Source organism: Paramacrobiotus metropolitanus, unplaced genomic scaffold (genome assembly GCF_019649055.1).
Source record: "Paramacrobiotus metropolitanus isolate TYO unplaced genomic scaffold, Prichtersi_v1.0 Parri_scaffold0000291, whole genome shotgun sequence".
In the NCBI taxonomy this organism is placed as follows: Eukaryota; Metazoa; Tardigrada; class Eutardigrada; order Parachela; family Macrobiotidae; genus Paramacrobiotus; species Paramacrobiotus metropolitanus.
Genome location: NW_026570511.1, coordinates 1 through 18,286, shown reverse-complemented (window position 1 = coordinate 18,286; position 18,286 = coordinate 1). Strand labels below are relative to the sequence as shown.

At 42.9% G+C, this 18,286-nt stretch overlaps 3 protein-coding genes across 12 annotated transcripts in view; 2 read left to right on the top strand and 1 right to left on the bottom strand.

Moving 5' to 3' along the window:
• LOC129601872 (33 kDa inner dynein arm light chain, axonemal-like) overlaps window positions 1-15,801 on the bottom strand; it is a 39,411-nt gene extending 23,610 nt beyond the window's left edge. The window contains exons 1-2 of one of the 4 annotated variants that reach the window (XM_055500795.1): window positions 15,654-15,797; window positions 12,592-12,774 (exon numbers count right to left, since the gene is read on the bottom strand). The gene's annotated coding sequence lies outside the window, so the exon portion shown is untranslated. Of the gene's footprint in view, window positions 1-12,591; window positions 12,775-12,812; window positions 13,343-15,653 lie in introns of those variants that run through there. The other 3 variants (XM_055500796.1, XM_055500794.1, XM_055500798.1) reach the window with 3 other exon arrangements.
• On the top strand, window positions 9,666-10,851 carry LOC129601874 (extracellular globin-1-like). Its single transcript, XM_055500803.1, has 2 exons — window positions 9,666-10,204; window positions 10,272-10,851. Exons 1-2 carry the CDS (start codon window positions 10,071-10,073, stop codon window positions 10,645-10,647), a joined length of 510 nt encoding a protein of 169 aa, XP_055356778.1. The 5' UTR covers window positions 9,666-10,070; the 3' UTR covers window positions 10,648-10,851.
• Window positions 11,528-14,266, top strand: LOC129601873 (vesicle-associated membrane protein/synaptobrevin-binding protein-like). 7 transcript variants are annotated; one of them, XM_055500800.1, is made up of 6 exons: window positions 11,539-11,874; window positions 11,966-12,041; window positions 12,106-12,368; window positions 12,605-12,760; window positions 13,701-13,799; window positions 13,868-14,266. In XM_055500800.1, exons 2-6 carry the CDS (start codon window positions 12,014-12,016, stop codon window positions 14,102-14,104), a joined length of 783 nt encoding a protein of 260 aa, XP_055356775.1. In that variant the 5' UTR covers window positions 11,539-11,874; window positions 11,966-12,013; the 3' UTR covers window positions 14,105-14,266. The 7 variants fall into 7 exon arrangements, 4 of the variants coding, with proteins under 4 accessions (XP_055356775.1, XP_055356777.1, XP_055356774.1 ...); XR_008692301.1 differs by lacking the exon at window positions 11,966-12,041 and having other exon boundaries at window positions 11,528-11,874; window positions 12,106-12,360; window positions 12,605-13,507; XR_008692299.1 differs by lacking the exon at window positions 11,966-12,041 and having other exon boundaries at window positions 11,530-11,874; window positions 12,605-13,507.
• Window positions 15,802-18,286: the final 2,485 nt, after the last annotated feature.

Below are 18,286 nucleotides of genomic sequence, written 5' to 3'. Positions count from 1 at the left end.
GTCCATCCTGTTGAAGGACGGCTCCAATGCCGATGCATCGCATTCGATGACTGCCTGTTTTGCTGGGTAAAATCTGGCTAACACTGGGGTGGTTGCGAGTGCTTGTTTAATGGCTTCAAACAAACTCTGCTGTGTGTTCTGGCTTCCAATCTCTGGCTACATCTTTGTCTTTCGACAGAAGATTGTACAGGTGTTGTGTAAGGGAGGCGTATCCCTTCACGAACTTCCTGTAGTAGTTGGCCAAACCGAGAAAAGAGCGCATCTCTCTCGCGTTAGTGGGCTAGTTTTGAATAGCTGTGATTTTGCCTGGATCGGTAGTTATGCCTTTCCCACTTACAATATGACCCAAGCAAATGGAGTTCTGGCTAAGCAATGTGCATTTCGATGGCTTCAAAGTGAATCCAGTTTCCCGGAGACACTCGAACAGTGCTCTGACTTTCATCAATGCCTCTGCAAAGGTTTTAGCTGCCACAATGATGTCGTCTAGGTACGCGAAAATACCTAAATGACGTACTCTGGCTAATGTTTTGTCCATGGCTGCTTGGAAAGTAGCGGGTCCGTTGCAAACGCCGAAAGGCATTCGTACAAACTCGTACAATCCATCTTGGGTTGTGAATGCCGCTTTTCAACTGAATCGGGATGCATGGGAATCTGCCAAAACCCAGACGAACAATCGAAGGTGAAATAGTACTTGTTCTCTTATACTGCATCAAGGAGTTCGTTTGCGTTTGGCAAGGGATAATTGTTTTTCTTGGTCAGGTTGTTCAACTTGATGTAGTTGACACAAAACCTGGTACCAGTGCTGCCGTCTGGATTCTTTTTGCTGGCTAACACAACTGGGAAAGACCAGTTGCTTTTGCTCGGTCTTATAATGCCTTTTTCGAGCATATCCTTGATACGCTCTGCGATTAACTGCCTTCCTCGCCACGAGGTTTGGTGTGGCTGACTTCTGACTGGCTTAGCGTCACCGGTGTCGATGACGTGGGATACTGTTTCTGGCTTTACACCATAGAGATGCTTTGAAGTTGGAAATAAATCCTCGAACTCCATAAGCAAATCGATGAATGCCTGCGTTTCCTCTGGCTTTAAATTAGGATTAAAATTCAACTGACTTATCTGTTCCTTTATTTCTGCCTGTTCTTCTGGCGCTCGATCACTGATTTTCGTGCTGAAGAGGTGGGCAATTGAATTAACCTCTTCGTATTCTTCCAGTATGCCTATCCAAGTGCCTTTCTTGATCACACGTCTCTGGTTAGAGAAGTTGACAACGTACATGTCGATCTGGCTGGATTTTGGCTTCACTAATCCCTGGATGGGAGTAGTTTAGCTGCCGAATAAAGGGCTGGATTTGGCGAGAACATGCACAGTTCATCGTCGGTGATCCGTGCCTTATCGTGTGCTTTGGCTGATACCCAATTATATCCTGGATCAATGATAAAATTTTCACTGGCGTACATTTTCCGCATTCTGATTCTGAATTTAGCTTCTGGCTTTTCCAAGACATCGTTGTCAACGATATCTGGTAGTACGTATTCTAGCTGAGCATCTGGAGTTGTATCTGCCTGCGGCTGGTTAGTGCTATTAAGCACCTCATCATTTTGTGGTTCTGATTGCGGAGTAGTGGCTACGTCACGCGAGCTACCATGCGATGTACTGTGCGATGTAGTTTCTGGCTGTAAACATGGTTGGTCGCATGTGGCGATTATTGGCTCATCAAGTAAACTGGTTTGGACTGGCTTATGTTGTGATTCCACTTCAACCAGTTGTTGTTGTACAACTTCTGGCTGATGAAGAATTTCTAGCTGTTTAACTGAGGAATTATCAAAAGCTGAGTGTATGCGTAAGACGTATGGTTTCTTACATTTTTCCAAGAGTTCCTTCAGATTTATAGATCCTGGCTTATTTTGTTCTGATTTAATTTCTGCTGTAGTATCTGGCTTAGTATCAACTGGCTGTTGAGCTGGGAATAAATCAGAAAAATGTTTTGGGTATTTTTCTGGCTCAAAGGGACAATAGTAAAGAGCAGGATTGTCGACGACTGATTTACAGACTATCGTCTCCTGTGGCTGAGGGACAAAGGTTTCAAGTATCTGGCTGTATGTAACCGGCTTATCAATCTGGCGATTATCTGGCTTACTCTGATATAGTTTTTTCAACGGTAATATGCCTTTAACTGGGTTTTTAATTGCCTTAAGTGGGACTGGCTTGTGCTTGTCGAAGAAGCGTGTGTGTAAAAGATTTTTATCAAATAACACATGCTTCTTGACTCGCATTGGTGGTCTGCTGGCTTTAGCCTGATTTATTGGCTCATATTCAAATGAACCAAAAATGGCTGGATCAAAACCGATAAATTTCTGATATGGCCACTTATAAACGACTGTAATGGGAGTTCTGAGAAAATCTGGCTTATCCATCTGGTTTGCTCTGAATGCTTTACTGATGGTTCTGCGTTCCTTCTCCATGATATTGTATTCAGATACAATATCATCATGGATTTTGTGCTGGCGGTATTTTACAATCCGTTTTCCACGTGATGCTTTAATGCCTTTAAGTTTATTCTGGCTCAAACTGGTTAGAATGCCTTCGTAAAGTTTTATAGTTTCCTGTTGGTAGAGTGTCAACTCTTTCAACTGCCTTACGCAGACTTGGTATCGCAACCAAAGATCTACCTGCTTGTCGTGCTGGCTTTGTTCTGATTTGTTATCTGGCTTATGGATTTCTGGCTTGAGTAGTTTTGAGAATCTTGTCTTTGGAACTGGCTTATAGTTTTCTGGCTTATCGCTGCTGAGAGTGTGCACATGGTTCTGTAGTGAGACTTCCCCTTTCTGATTTGTATCCAGTGGCAACGCAGTTGCCACTGGTATGGGGTAAGACGTCACTAGGGGATTCCTAGCTGGCTTTATTTCCGGTGCGGCAAACGTGGCCGGACTGGACTGATTTATTTCCAATGCAGCAAATACGGCTGGATCGGACTGATTTATTTCCAGCGCAGCAAATGTGGCTGGTCTGGACTGATTAATGGGCTTGTGGCGCGCGCGTTTATTTTCTAGCCGAAGGTGGGTGACTTTACCACAGTCAGCCACCATCACGGCGTTTTCTAGGAAATCCTGGCCTATGAAAAGGTGCACACTGTCTCTGCATGGCGGCTTAACGTACATGCTGTGAAGCACTACGTTGCCGTTGATTTGTATGGAAACACTGGCGTAATGGGTGGCGGAGAAATTGCAAATTCCTCCTATGCCTCTGATATGCATTGGTTTTGTTAATGGCTTCTGATGGAGGTTGTGCTGGCGACACAATTGATCAGACACCAGGGACGTTTCCGCCCCAGTCACAGTCACAGAATGACAAGCATGACTGCTCGTCTGGTTTTGTGGATGGCTTTTGCTTTGCAAGTTTTGTAGTGACTGGCTTATCCGGCGGTTTCTTGGGACCGGGGACAGCAGTGCCGGTTGCTGCTGTCCTTACTCTTTTAAATCATCATCTGCCTCACTGTCACTGACATTTCCAAGCTGTGTTTCCTGATCTGAGTCATCACTGTCATCTGATAGTTCGCTGAAACGGTTGGACTGGGATGGGCGTGCTGGCGATCCAGGGCGGCGAACTGGCCGGGCCTGACCACTTGCAAGTTGACCATTGCCTGTATTGTTTTGGCTTCTGTTGTTCTGATTATTAGGCCTGTCGTTTCCTCTGGGTGGGCTCTGAGAGCGTCGTCGATCACGACGTGCCTTGGCTTCTTCCCATTCTTTACGAGATCTGCGTGTTCCGTCTGGCCAATGGTATTTCTGATACACTGGATTGTCTTATGGTGCTTTGCCTGCCTGTGTGCATGACTCTGAATTGTGCCCTTCAATGCAGCACCATTTGCAATAGTCAATGCCTTCTCGTGGTGCATCACTGCCCTCAGTATTACGTTGTGGAGATTTGTTTCTGCCTGGGCGGTTGCCATTACCACTGACGTCGGCTGACGACCAGGGCTGCGACCGCGATTGTTGTCTCGCTGTGGTTGCGGTTTTACTGCCTGGACATATGACACTTTAGCAGTGCTGCTTTTGGTTTGAGTATCCAAATCGTCGAGCTGCAACGACTTGAGATACCTGCCATTTTGGAGAAACTCCATGGGTGTTTTTGGCTTCATGACTGCGAGGTTCTTGTGCAGTTCAGGGGCTGTTTCCAATCCCCTTAACAAGCACGAGACAAGGTATTCTGGTTCGTTCTGGCCACTTCGCTGATAACGACGCCATCGACTGAAAGTACTTCTCAGTACTTTCAGTTGCTGGGTCATACTTCCAAGTCATGAGTTCCTGAAGGGCGTGGAATTTCTTGTCGGGATCGCCGAAGCGTTCCAACAATTTCTTCCTGGCTTCGGTATAACTGGCTAAGGGAGTTGATGATGCCATTATGCCACTGAACCATGTCGCTGCCTCATCTTGGAGAGCACCAGCGAACCGATTCAGTGTCTCCTTATCATCCCAGTTTCCTACCTCTTTGTCGAGTTCGAACATGTTGAGGAAGCCCTCAACACTGTCCTTACTGCTTTTATATTTCGGGACGAATGAATTCTGGCTTTTTGTGCTGGCTACTTTCGGTAACAACTGAGCAAGGCCCAGTGTGTGTGCCTCCAATACCTTCCCAATAAAACTGCCTACATCCAGCTGTGGGGTTACCACACTTGGACCTGTTTGGGACATGCCTGTGGTATCATCTGGCTCTGTGACTTTAATCTGGACATGATCACGGTGCTCTGGCTTACGGCGTCGAGGAGGGCGCCGGGTAGTGGCGGCATCCCGAGGGATCTCCATCACTTCCGGTGACTCATCCTGACGTGGCCGTTGTCTCTGAGTACGGGAGGTTGGTGGGGGAGGGGCTGGCTGACCAGAGGAAGGCTCCTCGATCAAGCAAGCCTCGAGTTCCCCACGTCTGCCTTTGTAGTGATTATACCGATCTCGGTAATGATTCAGTCCTTCCTGAAAGATTTGTGCCTTTTGTGCTTCTGCCTGAATGCGTTTTTGTGCCTCCTGCCGTACTTGCTGATGAGCGTACTCAGCCCGTTCCTGTATTTGCTGCCTTTCCAGGTAAGACTCCTGGAGTGCCTTTTCAGTATCGGCATTTGTCTGAGTAGTGCTGGCTTTATTATCGATGTGCATTTTCTGGAAATTGATGACTTCCTCTTGGCGTTTCACAAGTCTGGCTAATTCTTCGATTTTGGCTGCTGCGGAGTTTAACTGGCCTTTATCCTTAAAAGATACGATTTTTGCCTTGGCCCACAACTTCCGCAGTCGGTGAACCTCCTGCAGTGGGTCGGGGTCTTCTGGCTCTGGTGGGGTGTGAAATTCTGCCTGATCGGTTGATGGGGGAGATAGGTGGCTAGTTTCATGCTGAACTGCTGGGTTTTCTTCTGACTTTTCGTGCTCTTCCTCGGACTGAGACATGTCACTGATTTCATGGTGATGATACTCATCTCCAAGAATGGAGTCGGCATCATCTGCCTGGAAGTCGTTCAATGGCTGCTGATTCACACCATCGGCGGCACGTCCCGGAGAACGAGCCATCTTAGTGCTTCTGGCGAATACTTGTTGCTGGCTTACACTTTCGAGGGTGTGATATGGGACGCTATGCCCACTTGCCTTCAGTTTTTGTGCCTTTGACCTTGACACGCGTTCTTGTGCCGGTATTTCTGGCTCACTAGACACACCTTCGTTATCACTGGGATCTGGAGTTCGAACTGCCTTTCCTGGTGTTACTGATTTGCGAAAGAAGAAATTCATTTTTACTGTTGTGATAGGAACAATACAGTAATATTCAGAATTAAACTGCCTAATATCTGGGTGATTAAAACTGGAATTAAACGGTGATTCTGAAATGGCTGCGAATTTAAACGCAGTTAATCGAAATTCACAGCGTTCAAAAATTCACGGTTTTGCTTGCCTGGATGCTGTCTGGCTATTGCGTAAGAGGATGTTTTCAAACGAGAGTTCGAAAATTTCCTCTCTGCGCTGTATCTCTGAGTGCACTGACTGTCAGTGGCTATTGTTCTGGAGCGAGCCGAAAACAAAAGCTGGCTTGCTGGCTTCGTTATCAGCGATGAAAATCTTTAACGCTGATCGGCGTATCCGGGTTCACGGTCTGGCTGGTTATGCGGTGCGTGTGCAAGTATTCGAAAGATGGTAACCTTTCGAATAATCACACTGAGATTTGGCTGGTACAAACTGGCTTATTTCACAACAGAAAATGTACTGAATTTACTGGCTGCAAGAATCGTGTTTTTGCACACGAATGTCGATTTGGCTGGCTGTTAATTAGTGTACTTCACAGGCAGGAATACACTGAATTGATGGCTGAATATTGCTGAATTTAACTGGCTGAATTTTTACTGGTTGTGCTGATGAAATCCGACAAAAATCAGGGGAGGACTGACAACTGAGTTTTGGGAAGAATGCTGAAGCACGTGGCTGTGTATGCTAGCTTACACGAATTAAATGTGGTTTACCTGGCTGGATGGAAAATTTAAATTTACCAGACAGTACACAGGTGATCCCTGTCGCACTGATGGCTAGATTAGAATGGAAAGAAAATGAAAAGTTGGTTTGCCTCGTTAACGGTCTTACTTCGTCACGATCCTTGAGCTGCTCCTCGCTGAACTTGGTGACCGGTTTTAGCGGTCTTTCGCGCACCAGGGGATGACGGACGTCTGTGTTGACGTGCAGAATCCGGAGGGACGGACTCCACCCGCTGATCTTCCGTAAAACGTCACGTCTGCTACCATGCAATGTAGGCCGTGATCTACGTGAGGGCCTACTCCCTATATCTACACCGAAAATACAGGAGAAACGGGAAGACCTAAATACTGGTATATTTTCTACAAACCATAAAGATATTGAAACACTGTATTTTATTTTTGGACTTTTTACTGGCTTCCCATCACCACAAAATCACCAAAAATATATAACATCAATCACACTATGACACAGGGAGATATGGCTGGCATCAAATCACATAATCTCCGACTGGCTGTGCAGACTGAATGAACAGTCTGGACTGAATGAACAGTCTGTGCTGGCTATGCTGCAAAGTACTATGCCTGCAATGAGAATGGCTGATGTACGAGTTGTACGTAGTGTACTGCACGAGTAAACTCGTACAAGCACATACGCTGCCGTGCTATGGCTCGCAATGCCGTATAACAGTGGGAATGGCTCTATACGATAGTACTGCCTGACGATATAGTGCTGGCTCACGCGTACACTCCCGATAGTACAAAGGCGTCCATAGCCTGACTATCCTGACGGAGTCTCTCTCAGCGGTAAAGAGGAGGTCGACCCATAAAAATTCTGCTTCTCTTCTTTTTATGCTTTTTGCTCTTAGACATCTAATATTGCATTTAAAGTGAAAATTATTTTGAACTAATAGAAGGCTAGGCTATGTTGATAAAATGGCTGCGTCAAGATATTCTTGCGTGATGTTGCAAAGCAAATGAGCGAAAGGACGAAAAGTGTAGGTGCGTGCTATCTTGGGGTTGTCCCGTACGGAGGCTATACCGTGTCAAAGTCAATCTTCTCCAAGCTTATCTGCGAGGAGCTGCAGCGATTCCTCGAAACCATTGCTTCCTAAATGTTTAGTCCCTCTACTATTGCTGTCATGGTTCAACGAGATTATTATTGTTCGTGGCTGTTTTAGAAGAGACGTTGTCTAGATGTAAACATTAAAGTATGGTTCCTCAATTCCCTGGCCTACGTCACAGAAGATTGCCCAGCTTGAAATAGCTTAACCAGTCCACAAACGTTAGAACGCGATGGCAGTGAATCAAGGAAAAGAATAAATAATTCGCCAAGAAATAAAACTCCAGTGTTCTTTTCTAGCAATTTCTTGAAATATGTAAAGAAAATCCGCGGTCGGTAAAATGTTAACTCATTATTCACGCGAGATCATGATTTTATTAATTTTGGTTCGTATCAAACGCTAAAACTTATGAAAAGCCCTCGTACCACAAGTACCACACAACACTAGTGGTGGTTGGTAACCACATCACTGCACCGAGCGCTAGCAATGGCCCACTGGAAACTGAATACGCATTTCCAGTACCACTTGATAATGGTGCAATGCAGGTGCGCTATCCGTACCACTAAAATGAAATCGGCGTTTAGGATTCCACATGATTATTCCATAGGAAAGGGTGACATGACGCTCTTTCTTTTGGTTTTGGCACTGTGTGCTACTACAGCTTGACCGCATCAAACAGTTGCTTAAGGGATTTGGCCCGGTACATAGTACCAAATTCGAGCACAACCACGGCAACTTTCGCTTTCGCGCACTCCCAAATACTTTTTTGCATTGCTTTATGATATTTTGTAGCCAAAGGATTGGTAGACATAGGCGAAAAAACCGTTTGTGCGCGCAACATCCGGCTCGGGAGTTATTAGTGAAATAAAATTCCAAAAGGTACCAAGGTTTAAACGCGCGGAGGTGTACCAAAAGTCTCATTATGAACCGATGCTCTTCAAATTTTGCACGAAAACACACGTTACTATGAAGATCGTTTTGGTACCGAACCAGCTTTCTATCATTTTTTTCAAATTTTAAAATAATTTCAAAAATTTTTAAATTTTGTTTAAAATTTGAAAACAATGGTAGAAAGCTGGTTCGGTACCAAAACGATGTTCATAGTAATGTGTGTTTTCGCAAAATTCTAAAAGCGGTTCATAATGAGACTTTTGCACCTCCGCGTTTAAACTTCTTTGGAATTTTATTTCACTAATAACTCCCGAACCGGATGTTTCGCACAAACGGTTTTTTCGCCTATGTATGAATCCTTTAGTTACAAAATATCATAAAGCAATGCAAAAAGTATTTAAAGTGCCACAGCTGTTGCCGTGAATGTATAAATTTGGTACATGTACAATAAATCTTAAAGTGGCTACATGGTACCGAAATCGTGTACATGCAGGAAATATTTCACTTTCGCGTACTCCCAAACCCTTTTTTCTCTTGTTTTATGACATTCTGTAGGCAGATGATTTGTACACACAGGCGTGAAAACCGTTTGTGCGCGCAACATCCGGTTCGGGAGTTATGACTCTTAGAAAATTCCAAAACGTTTAAATGCATTCAGGTGTACCAAAAGTTACGAACCAATCTCTTTCAAATTTTGCACGTAAATGCACATGGCCATGAAGATCGTTTTTTCACCGATCCACTGTTCTAGCATGTTTTTCAAATTTTTAAATGAATTTTCAAAAATTTTAAAATTCATTTTAAGATTTGAAAAAAATCATGGAACTCTGGATCGATGTAAAAACAATCTTCATGGCCATGTGCATTTACGTGCAAAATTTGAAGGAGATCGGCTCATAACGAGACTTTTGGTACACCTGAATGCATTTAAACTTTCTGGAATTTTCTAAGTGCCATAACTCCCGAACCGGATGTTGCGCGCACAAATGGTTGTCTCGCCTGTGTATACAAATCATCTGATACAGAATGTCATAAAACAAAAGAAAAAAGGGTTTGGAAGTGCGCGAAAGTGAAAGATTTCGTGCATGTACATGATTTTGGTATCATGTACCGGGCCACTTCCCTTAAACTGCAGTATTTACCCGGTTTTCCGCAGTATTTCGACCGTCTCCATGGAAATAAACAATGAATGACAGCTAACAACTGATTAAACCCAAAATTTCTGCTTCCCGTTTCAAAAGTGCATCCTTGTCTGTGTTCACCAAAACAAGTACTTACTAAAATTAATTATTAAATGTTTATCAGATTGTTGCTAAATTAATGTTTTACTAATTTGATATTCATTATGAATAGCATTATTGATAATGCTGGTGCTTTTTGAAAAGTTGACACTAACATATGATAAGTTCAGGACAATGGACACCCAAGATCGGCTGTTCAATTATTTCAAAACCGTAGCCGGTAATATGTCAGGATTGGCTTGATTAATTCTTCTACTTGGTCTCAAAAACTCGAGCTAAATAAAAGGCTGGGACTGCATCTACAAATGCCACTGTCCAATGTGCCACGTATTTCTGTTCCCTCCCTGAACCTGTCCTCGTCGCCCTTTCCTCGACCTGATGGGCAACTGTGTGGCCCGAGATATTCCTGATCCCCAAACAGGCCTTACACCTAATCACATTAATGCTGTTAGACAAAACTGGAAATTGATAGAAAAGCGACTTCCAGAATATGGGCTGGAGCTGTTTGTTGCGTAAGTTTAAGTTCAATTTTGATTTTAATCTTTTCTTGACCATGCTTACATAAAATCTTTGTAACAGGTTTATTACTAAACACCCTGAATGGCTGCCGTTATTTCCTTTTCTCAAACCATCGGATATGGCACGACTCAGCCAGACACCGCGTCTAAAAGCATTTGGAACGATAGTCTTAAGAAAACTCGGTGAGCTCTTGAGTATGCTGGATAGCCCTCCAAAACTAATAGGAGAGCTCTTGCGCCAAGGCGCGAATCATCGATCCCGCGGTTTGGCCCCGGAAAACTTCCAAGCACTCCAACATGACCTAAACGAACTGTTCGTCAAAGTTTGCGGACCGGAATTCGATATCGAAGCTTGGGATGCCGTGCTCACCCTGATTATGACCGGTATTGAAGAAGGACTCCGGCAAGCCAAAGACAAGGATGCAAAATACATGTAACGTGATCAGATGTCTCAGCAATTATTCTAGAATCGCATGGATACACACTACAGCTGCAAGCAATTATGTTTCAGTTTTGTGCTATAAAGTTCACGGCTGGTTGAATTGTGCGTTAAGATATGTGTTGTAATTACATGACAGTAAAGGACGAAAATTGGCTTGAATTACCTGCATTACCCTAGGCATTTGATGCGAAGTTGTGCGGAAAATCCAGAAGGAATCTTTATGTTTTAATGTCTGCAGATTCTGCACACCTGTAGAGTATCGAAGTACGTACGTCTTCAGGCCGTTGTAAGCGGCGATTACAAGACCCATAGAGCTAGACTCTTGTGCACTCGTTTTGAGCACACTGTACAGAGACTGCTTGTACAAGCCACTGACGACCCCTTATATTTACATGACAATAAAGGACATAAATTCGCTTGAATTGCCTGCACTTGACTGAAAGCAATCAGCGCATGTGGTAGGGCATGCTGACTATCAGGAAACTGGAGGTGTAAAGTGAGAACGCCAGCGTTATTGTCTCGCTTGTCGGCCGCCTATTCTAGGGATGCCAGTACCTGGTTGGCTTTCCCCGCTTCCCGGTTACTACTCTGGCCTTGGTACACTTTTAGACGAGGAAAATGGTAGATGTCCAAGATTTATACGGTTTGTCACGTTCGAAAGTCAAGTTGGCTTTTATGGAAAGAAATCGGCAAGCGGCTACAAGATCACCCTGGCCATAGTGCTGTTGTAGCCGCTTGCCGGCTGAATCTCGCTCACAAGAACTTTTGCGCCTCCGCCTAACAATGAATAATCAACGGGGTTCATTTGGGACTAAGCCTTCAGGTTCTTTGTCAAAACTACAGGAAAAATAACCGTTAAATAATAATTCTTCAAAAATGCGTAATACAGGAGAAGCTCACCATGGGCAGTGTTTCAGAGACCAACCATCTAGTGCAACGACATTTAGCTGTCCCGAGCAACAAACTGCTAATACGTCAAATTTACCCTTGTTCCATAACTTGACGCCTCGAAGCACTGTATGTAGGGCTCGAATGGCTCAAAATATGTTCGACATTTCTGTCATGATTTCTGCCTTCTGATGTGAAAGACTGCACATCGCAAGGTGTACATTTGCAGATTCTTCTAGCCAAACGAAGCCAAGGAACATGGTTCATGGAGGCTCACTGTGATGACAACTTTGCATTATGTTGGAAGTAGTTCCAAAAGAGCTGGTGTTTCCAGGTTTGATACTATAATTATCGTCAACTGTTTTGTAAGTTATTTTTTCTTTTTTATACTTAATTTACTTACTGACTAATATCGCAATATAAAGAGACGTTGGGACTCCGAATGTACTTAATAATAACAAAGACTTAAAGACATGATTCCGGGCTGCTGTATAGCCACAGGTATTGCCTTATTCTTTCGTTGCCAACCCGATCATTATTTATTCTTCTTTACTTCTGTTAACAGAACCCGCCCATACCCAAGCAATAGTGACGCTGACAGTAAAGAATACCGGAGCAAAACGGACAGCCTATCGAATAATGACGTCTGCGCCGCACCGGTTTTCCGTGCGTCCGGTATTCGGATTACTGAAAAGTCATGGTATCGCATCGATTCTCATACAGTATCGCCCGGCTGATCATTCCGCCATATGCCCAGATTACAAATTCCGAATTAAGGCAGCTCCTGTGGATAACGATCAGTATAGCGCGAATGATCCAAGTAATTTTGTGAGTAGTCAAACTAACGCAGTTCACAGCCACTACAGGACTATACTATGGACTATACTCTACTATATTTTATCATCAGCTTAGTGACTCACTTGAAGTTATTCGCAAAATACAAGTTTTTCCTTCATTTCTTCGTTCTAATGCAACTGGTTACGTCGCCCGCCGGTTGTCACCTTGCACGCATAACTTAAATGCTCAGAACTGTTAGCTCGGTTTCTTTCACCTGTGGATTGTAGTGGAATAATATCCCGCCTGATCAAATCCTGATAACCACAATCAGATGCACTTTTCCCCAATCGGTTCACCATGCATTTTCTGCCAAGAAAATGCCGCTGGCCACCGTTGCCATCCTGCCACTGGAAGAAAGTTCAACGGCCAAGTTAGAGATTTGCGTAGGAGCAAGCACCTATAATAGTGCACATTAGTGTTTAGCTGTATCTGTACTTGTAGATGTTAAGGGACAACAATCTCATTCATAATGCCCACACAAAATAGGGTTGGGAGCTGCATGAAAATGCAGCTGATTCTGCTGGATAATAATGCAACCTGGGACTGGGAATCCGGAATTGGTACTGGGAATATTTGCACTATCTTTCACTCGGAGCGTTCCGCTCGGTACTTCCACTGGCTAATCTAAACTGGGTTCGTTTCGTTTAATACTTGATTTACGTCACGCTTCCTTGTTTTAAAATTATTTATGCGAGTATTTGGACGCTGTAGCGGCGGCGGCGGCCAGCGTAGCTGACCATTCACAGCTTTTCAAATGCTGGTTTCTTTCCAGTGCAGGCTTTTCAAATACCTTCTTTTTCATGAGTATTTTTGTCAAATGTTTGGGAAATTGCTGCTACGCCCAGAGTTCCAGTAAGTAACCGCAGAAAAACTTTTCTTGTATGTCGCACAAAACATACATGTGACGCAGCTGCCGCAAACAAAGGAGAGAATCTGCGGTGGTTTGTTAACCCGAAATTAACCAGTTAAGGTTTCTACTTACTAGTATTAAAACCGCATAGTAAAAAATCTGCGGATCTGGGAGTGAAATCTTTTGAAGTTGCTTTCGTGTTCCCATTCAAAAAAGAAATCCATTCCCATAAATGAAGTGAATCCCATTTCTAACACCAATTCCCCATCCCCAGTCGCAGGTAATATTATTACCGGATTCTGCTGCGCCAGAAACTACTTTCTCTTGCATCTGTGACACGCATACGCTGTATAATAATTATTATACTTTCACTACGGTTTATCTTAGTTTTCCGAAATGTCACATAAAAGGCTTTTATCGTTTATATCAAGGTGCAGAAAAAACGGCGATAGGTTTGTATTATTTTGTTACAGCCATCGGGCCGAGATCATGCTCCTGATACCTTTCACCAAAATTACAGACGCGCTCTGGAAGATATTGTCCTGCTGCGAGAAGAGAACGTTCGGTTGCGGGTTCGACCTACTGCGTGCAGTAATATTTATATGATAATTTATCTTAGTTCAGTTCTGGCTCGTTGTAGGAAGATCTGCATCGAGTCAGAAGATCGCTGGCACGCTTGCATATTGCTTCTGGAGATCCTGTTTTCAATGCATTTCGTAACATTCTTCCTGGTTCTGCTACTGCCGTTATCTTTTTCCCTTATACATTGTGGCAGCAACTTGTAACGTGGTTTACAAGTTTGCGTTTAGGGGCGTTTACTGTCTTAGTATTGTTTTTTTGTGCCGGCATATTAACCGGAAGTGTTCTTTACAAATAAGAGGACAATGTTTTAAAATAATGCTACACTACAGTTGCTGTACGAAGTCGGGGCCGACTGTAGCCGACGGCAAAGTACTGAACCACATTGCGAACTTGGAATTGGCAACCCTTATGTTAACGCCCGAATACAGCGCTTAAGCTTTAAAACTGCCGGCTGTGAGTCGCTTGCTCAAAAATAATTATTAAACACATAATTATTAAATTGCATTCGTATCTCGTTTCTTGCTGTATTTGCTCATGGAACGTACAGATAGTGCACGTGGAGAGACTTTGTTTTAACATTCGACCAATGCCTCCTTTGTACTGCAAAACCATCGATGAGGGAAAAACCATGGGTTTCCACAGTGCATGCAACTCAATCAAGAGAGAGAGAGAGAGTAATAAGTAGCTGATTAGTACTTACAGTATTCTAAGCTCATTGTTGTTGTTATTGACGTTGGATAAGCATAACTCTGGAGCGCGCATTGTGCAACTTACAAGCCAGTAACATGGTAACACTCGTTTCGAATAAAGTAACGTACTTACATTTGAAGTTTGATTAAGTACGTAAACGCTCAAGTAAAAAGACGAGCAATCAACCTTTTCATCCACAGGTTGCTCAATGCATTTTACGCGTACGCACGCTCGTTCAACATCGGGCTTCTTGATTGTGATTGCAAGTTCATAACGATTCGAATAATTTTTATTGCTGATATGCTCTTAAACGGTATGAAGCCAACCGCTTTCCGTTATTTGGTGAAAATTTATGTTAGCTTTTGTGAAAGCTCACACTTGTGGTACATGACGCTACCACATTGTTAAATTTCTATAAAGATGATGAGAGTTCAGAGCACAAAGGATGGACCGCTACCTGATGCGCCCTTTCATCGACTAACCGGGCAAGACTTTTTTCTTCAGAAAGGCTCGAGGGTTTCAAAGATAAACCGGAACACATGAATCCGGAAGAGTATTCTCATCAAATTGAAGAAGAATGGCGAGTAGGTCGGTTTTATGATGCTTCCTCTGATAAAAATTCTTTTACTATACTACGAATCGATTTTGACCTTTTACAATATGATTTTTGTATATGTACTGTACAGATAAATATGTAGAAACCAAGGTGTTTGTTTCGTGTTTGTGCTTCCTGTTCTAATTTTGTATTTTAACATTTTTGTTTTAACGTTTGTAAAACCAAAGTGTTTGTTTCAACTCGATTACCATTTTGTATTGTGTGTTGATAATCAACATGTGCATAACCAAGGTGTGAGTTTGGATTTTTTGGACAATCACACGATTTAACATTTAATATATAAGATTGTAAAACAAATGTAAATTTATCTATTTGACACCAACAGCCGTTATTTCGGTTATAATTTTTATCGGATTTTTTCAATTTTATCGACTAACGCAGTAATAGCATATGTGGTACCTATAACTATATCTTATACTAAAACATGTTTAAAGATTCAGAAAGGTCACTCTGTTCCTAATATTATTTTTGCAAAATGTTATGCAATTATTTTTGAACTTTTGATATTTTAATATATAATAAGGATGAATACACTTACCCCGGGCCATCCGTCCGGAAGGGGCCAGGTGTATAAAGGTCATTAGACTGTAGCTGGTAATACATAAAAGGTCATCTAGGTAACCTGCGACGGATCCAGGTTGGAGATACATTTTAAAGGTCACTTCGAGATCAGTAGAAGAGAATTTATAACAGTAGAAAAATTTTAGTAGCAGATCAGATAGGGTGGGCGGTGGGCACAGTTGCCTACGAAAGGTCACGGGACCTTTACACAAAAACCACGGGCTGCTACCAGTATGTAGGGCAGCGCCCGCCCGCCTATATACATGGACTCTCACACAACCAGTGGGGGGAAACTTTATACACGTACTACTGCTCTCTGAACACAGCCGGCCGCCCTTATATAGCGGCGAGCCGGCAAATACACATACGGCTGGGGAAAGATCCCGCTGACGTCTATGGACGTCAGTGGGGAAATCGATGATCGTACAATGTGCACGCCGGGATCATGCATCCCCGGCGTGCTATCGATCGGGTGCACATACACGTCTGTAGGGAAAAACCCTACACGATGAAGGAACTGACAGCGAATGAAGTCGTACTATGTAGATGCTGCAGCCGTTCGAGATTCAGAAGCAAACATATCCCTGCATTCGAATACCCGACGAAAGCAATACTTACGGCACACAACGTCTCCTATACCTTTGCGACGTGGAACTAGTTTAGGATATTTGGGACTATGTATATACAGTCTATATGTATGTATATGTATGTGGCGGCTTTTGAGTTTGCTGCACGAAAAGCAGGTCGAGGCTCAGTTTTCTGTGCAAGGTCGACCTTTAGTCAGTTGTTACCTTTGGGTGTATTCCATTTTTAATTTACGTATCTGTATAATTCGTACTTTGAAAGTATTATGGCTACATATTCCGTACTTGTATCCGAACTCCGAAGTCACGGTGAATTTTACCAATCACGATTTATCACTACTTTAGCTGCCAAGCAAATCAAGAAGAAGTGCACCAAATGTTTAAGAAGGAAAAGTCGATAATCAAGATAAACACCACCTCAGGAGAGAACAGATGGGCTAACAATCAGTAATTATTGTTGATCAATACCTTTACTGTATAATGATGCAACCTTTTTGTAAAATTAATGTAACTATAGATTTCGATTCGAGGTTACCAAAAAAAACAACCCTATTTAACTGAAAACCTGATGGTGAATCTATTTTTGAAAAACTCACCTCATGAAATTTAATTTACAAACTATACTTATCACAGATTTATCAATAGTACAGATTATTAGCAGGTTTTCATAAAAAACTCAAGTCTTAGACCACATACATAACTGCTAGTGACCTTTGCTGAATAACAATCCCATCGTGGTCGTGTTCATCACCTTGTGAAACCAATGGGTTTGTAAGTAGTGAAAAACATTTTTACAAGGCCTAAAGTTTCTCAAAAGCTGTTTTGCTAAGCCAGGTCTTAGCGTCTGATGGTAAAATTTTTATCTCTATCTTTCATATCTGCAATCGTACGAAATTTGACCGGTGGCCATGATTAGGAGGCACGAGGTAGAGCTCTGTAAGGCATACGAGGCTGCGCGTGATGCTCCGCCGTACTTGGCGTAAGCAGCATAAGCAGCAAAACAGGATTGACGGTATTTGTGATATCATGGAATAACCTGCTAGCAAATAAGATGCTATTCATGCCCGAAACCCTGGCGCTCTTAACAGCTAGTGCGTGCGCTATCGAATGCCTTTTCCTGCCGTAGTTTCTCACTTTTACTTCAAACAAAAGTGGACAACATTCAATAAAACTACTGTGGCCGTCCGCACAAGTTAGACTGCCTAGTTCGGCGGTTGCATTGGCACAGTTGGGCATTGTATACGCTACGTTGAACAGCGAGCAATGCGGGTGCATCCATCTGCACAGTGTACACTGCAATTTGAGGTCTGACTTATGCGGACGGGCCTACAGTAAACCAGAGGACCATCTTAATGATTAAAACCGCCAAAGTAAATTGACAGTTGAATATATTATCCTGTACATTAGTGAAGAAACTAATCTCCACAATTTTGTTACTCCGTCCAACACCATTTTGAATTTTGTTACCATACTACTAATGTTTGAAAGTAAAGTGACTTTTAATAAGTATAGGATTCGTGTCACTCAGTGACCTCAGTTTTGCGGGGTTTGAAAAACTGAACTGTTGTTACAGCGTACGCCATGTTGGCAAAACACGATTTGATTTTGGTTCGCTTGTTCTGGTAAATATGTACGAGTACTCCGAGTTTCATAGTAGTACTCCTAATGCCCGCTCTTACAATGTCATGTATACGCAAGTCTCAAGTAGAGGCTTCGTTGCTTTTGTATACCACGTGACTTAAAAGACTGCAAAACATAAAATTCTACGGTTGGCACTAGAGGCAGCTTACAGACAAGCGACATTTGCGACGACTTAGAAAATTCAGCATAATATAGTTCACGTTTTTGCATAATTTCAAACATAGCTAGCAAAAAAAATGTCAAGCACAAATTACGCATAAAAGCACACAATATACATAACACTGTTACAAAAGTATGGCCACTAAATATTCTCACATGTTCCCCTAAGACTGAGCTTTTCCAGGCAGCATTCTTACTGCTGACCGGCACAAAAACTAACCGGGGA

Coding starts and splice junctions, on each gene's coding strand:
- LOC129601873 (XM_055500799.1), top strand. CDS start 11,838: ATGTTGGAAGTAGTTCCAAAAGAGCTGGTGTTTCCAG. Junction 11,875..12,105: donor AAAAGAGCTGGTGTTTCCAG/GTTTGATACTAT, acceptor TTCTGTTAACAG/AACCCGCCCATACCCAAGCA. Junction 13,800..13,867: donor AAGAGAACGTTCGGTTGCGG/GTTCGACCTACT, acceptor GGCTCGTTGTAG/GAAGATCTGCATCGAGTCAG.
- LOC129601874 (XM_055500803.1), top strand. CDS start 10,071: ATGGGCAACTGTGTGGCCCGAGATATTCCTGATCCCCAAACAGGCCTT. Junction 10,205..10,271: donor GGGCTGGAGCTGTTTGTTGC/GTAAGTTTAAGT, acceptor TCTTTGTAACAG/GTTTATTACTAAACACCCTG.